Source organism: Musca vetustissima, unplaced genomic scaffold (genome assembly GCF_032173495.1).
Source record: "Musca vetustissima isolate MV318-11 ecotype Yass unplaced genomic scaffold, APGP_CSIRO_Mvet_v1 utg168959, whole genome shotgun sequence".
Classification (NCBI taxonomy): domain Eukaryota; kingdom Metazoa; phylum Arthropoda; class Insecta; order Diptera; family Muscidae; genus Musca; species Musca vetustissima.
The window spans coordinates 54,941-67,185 of NW_026885867.1; the positions used below are offsets into that span (position 1 = coordinate 54,941).

Consider the following 12,245-nt stretch of genomic DNA (forward strand, 5'->3'; position numbering starts at 1 on the left):
TCATGTAATATTTCGACTTCTTGGAGGGCAAGAACCAGGTCCATTTGGCATAGACCCCATATAAATGTCCCGTCATATTTTCGGAAGGTTTAAGACGCGTTTTTCTATTCGAAGTGGTAGTAATTTGGTATTTCGTATTTTTGAGGGTGATAAACACCTTCACAGAAAATAATCAATACCGGTCCATGCTTTTGAATTATCCCACATAAAAGAGCCGCTCTATTTTTGATATTTTCTAACCGACTTTGACCAACATTTTAATAAAGGTCCAACCGAAGTATTGCGATTGTAATTATTTCTGCATATGTTTGTAACATGCAAAAGGAAACGAGATCAACCCATGGTTGCTTTTGAGAATATGTATAGAATCACTTTCTCAATTGATTTATGCATGTCCGTCCGTCGGTCTGTTGGTGTTAAATTGTAAACAAAGTACATCCGAATTGGATGAAATTTGGCACAGGTCACTTATTGGGCCCAAGGACGAACCCTAATGAAATTGGGAAAAATCGGTTCAGATTTACATAAAGCTTCCACATATATTTTCGTCCGATTTTCAGTAAATGGTGTACCACAGTCCCTATATATCTTTCGATTTGTACGAAATTTGGTACAACGCACTTAATTGAGTTTAGAATAATGTACGCTAAGTTCCGTGAAAATCGGTTCAGATATAGCACCCATATATATTTTCGCCCGATTTTATGTACATGTAGCCGAAAGTCCCTATATATATCTTCCGATTTGCACGAAATTTGGCATAGCGCACTTAATTGAGTCTAGAATGATGTGTGGTAAGTTTCGTGAAAATCGGTTCAAATTTAAATATATCTCCCAAATATATTTTCGTCCGATTTTATGTAAATGGTGTACCAAAGCCCCTATATATAATTCGATTTGCACGAAATTTGGTATAGCGCACTTAATTGAGTCTAGAAGGATGTGTGCTAAGTTTCGTAAAAAGAGGTTCAGATTTAGATATAGCTCCCATATATATTTTCGTCCGATTTTATGCAAATGGTGCACGAAATTCCCTACATATCTTTCGATTTGCACGAAATTTGGCACAGCTCACTTAATTGAGTTTAGAATAATGTGTGCCAAGTTTCGTGAAAATCGGTTCAGATTTAGATATAGCTCCCATATATATATTAGTCCGATTTTATGTAAATAGAGCACCAAAGCCCCTACATATCTTTCGATTTGCACGAAATTTGGTATAGCGCACTTAATTGAGTCTAGAATAATGTGTGCTAAGTTTCGTGGAAATCGGTTCAGTTTCAGAAATTCGGCATAGCTTACTGAATTAAGTCTAGAATGATGGGTGCTAGTTTTGTAAAAATCTATTCAGATTTAGCCCCCATATATATTTTCGTCAGACATAATGCAAATTGTGTACCATAGTCGGTTGACTTATAGATAAAGATCACATATTTAAATTAGTTCAATTTCATGTCAATCTTCCCTCGAGGGAACAACTATTAGGATACATATGTAGAATATACCCGTAGTGGTAAAGGTTATCATATAGTCGTCCCAGTCCGACTTCATTATTTTCCTTACTGGTTTTCAGCATAGCCCCCACATACTGATGTCTACCTCATGGTGGAGGGTGTGCAAAGTTCGACCCGTTTTTTTCGCAGAGTTTTCCAATTAAAATGATACTTCTAATTTTGCGAATTGGAAGATTAATATCACATTTCAAATATATATGACTAAAATTCGGGTACCCCCTAACAAATATTTGCCAATATAAGTTAATTATTGGACATTGATCAAATATAAAATGTAGTCTCCAATTTATGAATTTTCCAGATTGTAGCCGCATGGGTGATGAGTCAGACTACAAACCGATCGATCCCGGATTCGAATTTCACCAGAGGAATAAATAAAAAATGTATGAAGTGAATCCACACATCAGCATAACACAATATATAAACGGACCACAAACAACCAATATATAAAGCAAGGACCTCAGCCACTGCACAAACTTCAAGGAAGTTTCGATTCTATGCTACTATAGATGGCAGCCCCATCATTTTCTGATAATGTTCTGAATACTTCTGAATTTAGGTCTATTTATTATTTAAAACTATTTGGATGAACCTAACATCGGAATTTTTCGCCAATATAAGTTCATTATTGGACATTAATCAAATATAAAAGGTCGTCTCAAATTTATGAGTTTTCAAGATTGTAGCCGCATGGGTGATGTGTCAGACTATAAACCGATCGATCCCGGATTTGAATTTCACCAGAGGAATAAATACAAAATAGACGAAATGAATCCACACATCAGGATAACACAATATATAAACGGACCACAACCAACCAATATATAAAGCAAGAACCACAACCACTGCACAAACTTCAAGGAAGCTTCAATTCTATGCTACTATAGGTGGCAGCCACATCATTTTCTGATAATATTCTGAATACTTCTGAATTTAGGTCCATTTATTATTTAAAACTATTTGGAGGGAACCTAACGTCGGAATTTTTTGCCCCCAACAGGACCTCTTTAATATACTCAAAATTGTTAGGGTCCATATAGGAAACACCATACGAATTTGGGCCTTTTCTTAATGGTTTGATTACACTTATCCATCAGTAAGGAACGTAATTCTCTAGGAAATATTTTCTTTGCATCATGAAATGTTTACACCTTAATTCCCCAAACTTATTATCCTTTACCCCTTTTTCTTTCCTCTAGTAGACAAAAAGTCAGACAGTTAAATGAGTGGAGCATACCCGCAATGCTAAGGGCAATGTCGGGGTGACTTGAATGCCACTGTAGTACAACAGCAGAGAACTTAAAACCATTCTTGCCACTTCACAGTTGACTAGCTAGCTGACTGTCTACTACTGTGGCAGTGTACAAGAAACTAAAACACAACCACATCCGTAGCTGTGGTTTTCATTTCCGTATCCGTTTAAAATTAAGGCCAAACATCAGTGCTCGCACCCGATGCTTGTGATGCCGTACGACAAGAGGGATTTGCGAGCAAGTTGGTAGTGTAAAACTAGGGGTTCTGATTTTCTGTTATCCCAGTGAAGTTGTTCAAAGTGATAAGTTAATGTGAAAATTTGGTTGGGAGGTTGTGCCTCACGAGAACAGAAAAATAAATAAAATTCGTATTGATCTATAGGAAATTTAGTTCTGAAGTGTATGCTTCGAATCTAATTACAAATCTCGAAGAAGCTATAAGGTCCATTTATATCATGCATATGGACTAAACTTTGTGCGGTGTAACATATTTAAGGAAAATCGGCCTATAACTAAACAGGTATAAAACCAGGGGTGAAATGTAAGTTAATGTCTAAGTGGATAAAGGGTAACACAAGGGCTAATGCCAACATTTTGATCCAGGTGTTGGTTATTGAAGATGTCTTTCTTTATTCGGCAATGTTTGCTGGGATAAAAAGTGATTCTACAAATTGTTGAGCTTAAATATTCGTTAACTTTCTATAACGGCTGCCTCTTGTAAGGATTTAGTTAATGTTCTATAGTTGAATGATAATAAGTGACAGAACAATAATTCATAACAATTAGTAGGATTTGAAACTATTACATTTTATTGTAACATAGGCATAGATTTTTTAAATAATATTTTTCCTACGACCAATATAGACGTGGATTGTTTAGATTATGTTTTTCTGTTAAACGCCTCTATAGGTTTGGATTTTTAAATAATGTCTTTCAACCTCCACTATAGGCTTGGAATTTTTATACCCTTCACAACTATGTTGTAAGGGTGTTATAGCTTTGTGCAGCCCCAAAAGTTTGTAACGCCGCGAAATATTGTTCTAGACCCACCTTTAAGTATACCGATCATCGATCTATGATGAAATGGCCGAAAAACTTTATTTTTGTCTGATTATGGCGCAATTGCCGCAATTATGGCGCAAACATCGCGAATTTTTTCATGGATAAGGGGGCCGGGCCAACGAATGGCATGCCTGTTTTGATAAAGATCAGCCATTATTTAGAGGGTCCAATGGACCCTGACTTTTTTGTGAAAAATGACAAAAATTTATTCTATGTCGTATATATTTACACCTGAAGGACACAGACCCGAGAAGTTGATAGTATATCCAAGAGGAATGGTTGGCCTTTAAATTGATACCAATTATATTGTCGTATGTACTCCGATGTGGGTGTTATACGTAAATATTTGAAGGTGTCTATGTGTTATTATATTGTTTAGTACTAAAATTACCCCACTAGAGGGCGGAAATGTTGCGCTGATCGCTTTGATTTTTTACATTTTACAGTTCCGGTTATGGCCAATGACGATGTCTATAATTTCCGGTGATGTTGAGATGGCGCAATAAACCGAAATCTTTATTTTTGTCAATTTTCCTAATCGCTCTAGAGGCCATTATTATACGCAGGACATCACATATTTTACACGGTGAAGGGAATCTGATCAATTACTTAGAACGGCTATTTAGATGATGATCTGTCAATATTCCGAGGGTCAAATCAACCACAAACTAAGGTGACCAAATTTGTATTTTATGGGTTAAATGGGTTATTTTATGGGTTAAAATTAGAGCTTGGTGGAAGTTGTGTAGGATTTCATATGGTCGGCCCCGTCCGACTATACTGCTCCCTAGTCTACAACTTCAGTAGTGTTTGGCGGGTTATTTGGGATGCCATTCGTATTTTCCCTGCCTTACCCCTCGGCGGACAATGCCATACATTCCCCACTTATAAATATTTGTTTTTTTTTTTTATTTTATAAAAACAACAAACTGGGATTAAGCCTGACTATTTTGCAAAAACAAAATACAAATGGTATCCCAAATAACCCGCCAAACACTACTGAAGTTGTAGACGAGGCACGGTCATACTGTTTGGTTTATTGCTTTAACTAGCAATACCAACAACAACGTTATGTGCATTCGTAACAAAGTGACGACACATAGCAGTGGGAAATGTATTGTAGTTGTCTATAAATGGCTTGTTGACCACGAAGTCAGGCTCCAATGAAACGAACTTCTCATTGGGGTCGTGTCGCTGGTAACGTAAGAACTTCGAATTGTCACAAGAGACATTTGGGTTTGAAAGGTTTTTTGTAAAGAAGCTATTAATAGCTTCTGGGGAGAATATCCCAACAAAAATTAAGGGAACTGATGAGGATCAGTGGCGAGATCCGAAACTATACCCCTCGGCGGACAATGCCATACATTCCCCACTTATAAATAGTTTTTTTTTTTTTTATAAATAAAAACAACAAAGCCTGACTATTTTGCAAAAACAAAATATAATAAAAGTATATAAATGAGAGCTATATCTAAATCTGAACCGATTCCAATAAAAATTGGCACACCTTAGGCTATACTAATTTCAGTACGTTGTGCAAAATTCTATGGCAATCGGCTCAAATTTGTATCATTGCTGCACCATGTACTTAAAATCGGACGTGAGTTTATATGGGAGCTTTATTTAAATCTGAACCGATTCCAACAAAACTAGACACACTTTAGGGTACACTAATTTCAGTAAGTTGAGCAAAATTTTGAGTTAAACGGCCTAACTTTGGTTGCACATGTACATTTTACTTAAAATCGGACGAAATTATATAAGGAACTATATCTGAATCTGAACCGATTTCGATGAAACATTCCACACTTAAGGTTACACTAATTCTAGTACATTGTGTATAATTTTGTGTCAATCGGCTTAACTTTGGGTCTTTGGTTCATCATTTACATAAGATCGGACGAAAATATATATGGGAGCTATATCTAAATCTGAACCGATTTTCACTAAACTTTGCACACTTCATTCTAGACTCAATTCAGTACGTTTGTCAAAATTCATGCAAATTGAATGATTTTCAGGGACTTTGGCGCACCATTTACCTAAAATCGGTCGAGAATATATATGGAAGCTATATCCACGTCATTCTAGACTTAATTCCGTACGCTATGCCAAAATTCGTGCAAATCTAAGGATATATTGGAATTTTGGTGCACTATTTACCTAAAATAGGGCGAAACTATATATGGGACCACGCCATTAGTGGTCTGAAAAAATATTATTTAAAAAAATCCACGCCTGTAGGTGACCCTAAAAATATTATTTAAAAATCTAAGCGTATAGGGGTCCCTAAAAATATTATTTAAAAATCCAAGCTTATAGGGGTCCCCAGAATTGTTATGTAAAAATCCACGCCTATGGGGGTCTCCAGAATTGTTATTTAAAAATCCACGCCTATGGGGGTCTCCAGAATTGTTATTTAAAAATCCACGCGTATAGGTGTCCCTAAAAAAGTATTATTTACAAAAATCCAATCCAATGGAGGTTCTCTAAAAAATATTTATATTTGAAAAAAATCCACGCCTGTAGGGGTCCCTAGAAAATATTATTATAGAGGTTCCTACAAAATATTATTAAAAAAATCAAAGCCTATAGAGGTTCCATAAGATATATTATTTACACCAGTGAGCGAAGAAGTATAGTCGGACGGAGCCGACCATGCGGATGTTTTTTCCGAGCCAGGGCATATTTTGGTGATATTTGCACCCTTTTGTCCGATTAGGGGTCAACAGCACCTCTTCCTTGCACTGACATATTTTCCGAATACTAATAGTCGTTTCACCATGAGTTGTGTTGTGGTCTATAGATCGACTCGAAAAAAGGACAATAGAATTACGTTTTGGGCCCACTTCTTCCCAAAATTATTATCTGATCATCACCGAAAACTATATGTGTTGTCCTTGACCATAACTGGAACCTCAAGGAAAATTTGAAAGCGATAAGAGCTATATTTCCGTTGTGTTGTGGTCTATAGATCGACTCGAAAAAAGAACAATAGAATTACTTTTTGGGTCCACTTCTTCCCAAAATTATTATCTGATCATCACCGAAAACTATATGTGTTGTCCTTGACCATAAGAAAGCGATAAGAGCTATATTTTCGCCCTCTAGCGTGGTAAATAAGTAAACACCTGTACATATTTACGTGTAACTCCCATATCCGAGTTCATACGATAATATCAATTTAAAGGTCAACCACTCCTCTTGGATAAACTATCATCTGCTCGTGTCTATGTCCTTCAGGGGTAAATAAATACGCCATAGAATACAAATTTTGTAATTTTTTTCACACAAAAGTCAGGGTCCATTTGACCAATCTTTACCAAACACGCATGCTTATTCTTTGGCTCGATCCTCTTCTCAATGTAAAATTTCGCGATGTTCGGGCCAAAATTGCAGCCTGTGGAGCGACCAGAAAACCCGACAAAAATTAAGGATTTGATCTACTTCACCTTGTAATTATTAACCGGTCTTCATTGGCCAGAACTCATTCTGCATGCAAAATTTCGTGAAGATTGGTCCATAACTATGTCCTGTATCATGTTTACAAATTATAATGGGCAGACGGACGGATGGACGCACATGTCTAGATCGACTCAGCTAGTCGAGCTATGACGATGGGTATACTTAAAGTGGGTATAGGATCAATATTTCGCAGTGTTTCAAACTCTTGGGGTTGCACAAAGCTATAATACCCTGACGCCATAGTTGTGCAGGGTGTAATTACACATAGTGAACAATATAAAATATTATTATTATTAGGCTTGGAGTTTTGAAATACAATTTTTCTTTTTATTAATTAATTTTTTAAATTCTCCACCCAAGTATTGGAAATTATATCATTTCAGTATTATTAGAATTTTTCTAAATGTATGGGTTATTAAACTTTGAACTTTCACTTTTATTTTATCCAAATCTAGCCACGTTTGTGACGCATGCATCTATCAAACTTTAGTATTTAAAAACTAGACACTATTTATGAAGGTTTTTCGCATACAATTGAATAGAAAGATTCAACCATAACATTAGACCGGTTTCCTAACATTTCTATGTTTTGAATAAAATTAAAAATTTGAATATAGTCTGTATTAATTTTAATTTCATTTTCGATTCTTTATTACGAAATTAAAAAGAATGTTCCAAAAATAAATAATAAGGTGAAAAAGAGATGTTAGACTGGAACCGGTTGGAAACCAACAACAATATGGCCCACTGCCCGACAAGATATTCTATCTAGTTAATCAAATAACGTTTGATATTCTTTTCCAAAATAAAGCGATACTTTGTTATTGTTTTTATTTCTAGACCAATCGAAATCGTAAATACTTTGAACTTTTTTGTGAGCACAAAAATAACGTCCACCGTTCGTTCATAAAATATTCAATTGATTGATTTAGAAAAAGTTTAGAAGCCAATAAAAACTTACCTTCCTTTGTAAAACCTTTAACAACTTTGGCATTGTCCATTGCATTGAAAGCCATTAAGTTTTGTTTTCGTGCAGTTGTGAGACCACCGCTCCGCATGACATTGTTGTCAACTTTTATTCCAGCCAAACTATTGTCAATAATGGTACCACCACCTGCAGCCGTGACACCACTACCACCCCCACCACTATACATATCCGCCACAAATGGTATATCTATTATTTGGAGGAAGTGAAAAGAAAAAAACAAAATTAGACACAAATGGTCAATCATTTTACAAAACGTACTCTCATCCCACAAAATAAAATCCCATGAATTGAATTTCCATTTCCCCCCTTCATCGATTTACCTGTAGCTTTGTTCGCCTTCTTCATTTCCATAATTTCATTATTCGGTATAAATTTGAATTTACCACGAAAACCTTTTGCCGTTACATTAGAACTTGCATTGAATTCAATTAAAAGATCCGGTCCGGTGCTGAGGATATGCCTAGTACCACTCGACGAATTGCCACACAGGACATCGATGACAGCGTTCATATTGAGGGATTCAGCATCGAATATGGTTAGTTTGTCTAAATTGCAACTGGAAATTATTTAATAAATAAAATATATTTTTAGTTTCAAGAGATTGATATAGATTTTATTTTATTTTGGGGCTAATAAATACCTGTCATTAACCATGGGTATTTCCAATTCTTCGAATATCAGTTCCACACGAGTTTCAGGCCTGAAAACGTGTAAACGTTAGATTTTTAAAACACATTATATAAATATTCGATGAAATATTAATACGTTTAGTATTTTTTCTCCAAATAATTTTAAGTCGACCACATGAATTATACATTGACTTCAAGGCGTTGAGACAGATAAGATATTAAGATACTACTATACCTACAACCTTAAAGGACCAGGGAACTACTGGGAACCACCTAATCAAAGTTTAACAAGTTAAAAAAGCGTTAAGGTCGGCCGGACCGAACTTTGGATACCCTCCACCATAGATAGTTATTTACTATTTACTTTAGAAGAAATTATAGGGAACATACAAAAAGTGGACCTATACCGATATTTCTTCAAACCGATTATGTAAACCATAAAGTGTACTAAATACAAATTTCAGCAATTTTTAATGGATTTTTATACCGTTAGCCTTACGGCTAATGAGGGTGTATACACTTTGATACGGTGAAAAGTTGCCTCATCGAAATATTAGTTCTAGACCCATGTTTCTTTGTATAAAATCTGTTTCAAAAATTTGGATTTCATCCAAACTTTGCACATCTTATTATTTCTTCCAAACATAGTTGAAGTTCGAAAATGGGGAATATTGGTCCACGCCTTCTGCTACCTCCCACACAGGGGCTAGGGCTTGGCTTAAATGCGGGCTATAGATCATTATCGAACCTTGAAATGCTTACAACAGAGTCTTAGAACCAAAATCCAAAACGCGGAACAAATCATATAACTATTTGAATATAAAAAGGGGGGTTATATGGGGACTACCCCAAAAAGGGGGCGAATATTAATAATTTTTGGTAGGTAGATTTGCTATCATGTATGACAACAAATATCAGCGAATTCGTTTGTAAAAAGAGCTAAAGACCCCCCAAAAAACCGAAAATTGGGGGATACCCTTATATGGAAGCTATAACTAAACGTGGACCGATATATCCCATCTTCGAACTTGACCTGCCTGCAGACAAAATACAACCTTGTGCAAAATTTCGGCACCCTACTTCAATAATATATATACGTTATACGGTCGGAAATGAATATTTCGATGAGTTACAAACGGAAGGACAAAATTAATATTGTCATTCCGTGTGGTAGAGGGTATAGAATTATCGATTTCAGAAAGTCTAAAAGGGATGGCTATAGACTTCAATTATTGGGCTATGGAATTCTATCTATAGAATTCTTAAAGTTTAGGTGGATCAATTCTGAAAATAAATACCAATAATACTAAGTACCGATTTCATCCAAACACGCCCTCTTCCACCGTAACGAAAGAAATCTTGTGTACGTTACTGGAGCAAGCCATTACATTAATTAAACCTGTATAATGTAAATATAGTACCTGAATCGCAAAGAAACACATACTGAAAATTTGAAATTTGATGAAAAACGTGACCAATCTAACCAAATTACTCAAATCGTCATATGGGATCTGCTCTAAAATGTTTACTTTTTGGTAGAAGGATTTGCTGACCAATGAAAAATCTTTCAATATTCCCATAATGCAAAATAATTCTTATGTGGACGCTATACTAAAGCGTGGACCGATACATCCCATTTTCAATACCAATATATCCTAAGAGTACTTACATTGTATGAGCGAAATTTTAATGAAACTTCGCCTTAAAATCGCGGCTAGAGCCTTCAAAATACATACAATTAGAATGAATAAAGCAAAAAAATGGATAAGACCGCATAAATACACAGAAAAAATACAATACGATGAAATGAATTTCTGCATTTTATGATTGGAATTCATTTTGCATTTTATGATTGGAAGTTTAAAATACTGATTTCTTGTCAGAGAGAGTGAAACAATAACTTTGGAGCGTGTGTTTATTTGTCGTTTTAATATTTCCATTTTTATACCCTTCACCACACTGTGGTACAGCGTATTATGTCTTTGTGCATATGTTTGTAACAGGCAAAAGGAAACGAGATAGACCCATGGTTCCTTTTGAGAATATGCATAGAATCACTTTTTAAGTCGATTTAAGCATGTCCGTCCGTCTGTCCATGTATTTTTGTGAGCAAAGTACTGGTCGCATTTATGATTCGAATTGGATGAAATTTGGCACAGCTCATTTGTTTGGCCCAAGGACGAACCCTATTGAAATTGGGAAAATCGGTTCAGATTTAGATATAGCTCCCATATATATTTTCGTCCGATTTAAGGTAAATGGTGTACCAAAGTCCTTATATATCTTTCGATTTGCACGAAATTTGGTAAAACGTACTGAATTGGGCCTAGAATGATGTCCGCAAAGTTTCGTGAAAATCGTCCGATTTCATGTAAATTGTGCACCAAAGTCCCTATATATCTTTCGATTTGCACGAAATTTGGCATAACCTACTGAATTGAGCCTAGAGTGATGTCTGCCAAGTTTCGTGAAAATCGGTCCAGATTTAGATATAGCTCCCATATATAGTTTCGTCCGATTTCATGTAAATGGTGCACCATATATCTTTCGATTTGCACGAAATTTGCCATAACGTACTGAATTGAGCCTAGAATGATGTCTGTCAAGTTTCGAGAAAATCGGTATATATTTAGATATAGCTCCCATATTTAGTTTCGTCCGATTTCATGTAAATGGTGCACCAAAGTCCCTATATGTCTTTCGATTTGTACGAAATTTGGCATAGTGTACTGAATTAAGCCTAGAATGATGTGTGCTAAGTTTCGTGAAAACCGGTTCAGATTTAGATATAGCTCCCATATATATTTTCGTACGATTTAAGGTAAATTGTGCACCAAAGTCCCTAAATATTTTTCGATTTGCACAAAATTTGGCATAACGTACTTAATTGAGCCTAGAGTGCTTTATGCGAAGTTTTGTGAAAATTGGTCGAGAATTAGATATAGCTTCGTCCGATTTTATGTAAAGATTCACCAAAGTCCCTATAAATCTTTCGATTTGCACGAAATTTGGTATAGCATACTGGATTGAGCCTGGAATGATGTGTGCTGAGTTTCGTGAAAATCGGTTCAGATTAAGATGTATGTATTTCCGTCAGATTTAATGTAAATAATGTACCAAAGTTCTAATATTGCATAGATCGATTGATTTTAAGTAATTGACGCACCAAGGAACCAATATATGGTTAATAGGAACAAAACGTACTGAAATTAGTATAACCGAACCTGGGACAAGTTTCGTTGAAATCGGTTCATATTTGGATATAGATTCCACATATATTTTCGTCCGATTTTAAGTAAACGGTGCAAATGGTGTTTGTCAGATTGACATGAAA

At 35.5% G+C, this 12,245-nt stretch overlaps 1 protein-coding gene across 1 annotated transcript; it reads right to left on the minus strand.

Annotated features, from left to right (window-relative positions):
* Positions 1-6,248: 6,248 nt before the first annotated feature.
* On the minus strand, positions 6,249-8,982 carry LOC133333164 (uncharacterized; the record flags this gene model as incomplete). Its single annotated transcript, XM_061541495.1, has 4 exons — positions 6,249-6,274; positions 8,256-8,468; positions 8,603-8,838; positions 8,923-8,982. Coding segments are annotated over 4 exons (535 nt in total), but the record flags the coding sequence as incomplete, so codon positions are not given.
* Positions 8,983-12,245: the final 3,263 nt, after the last annotated feature.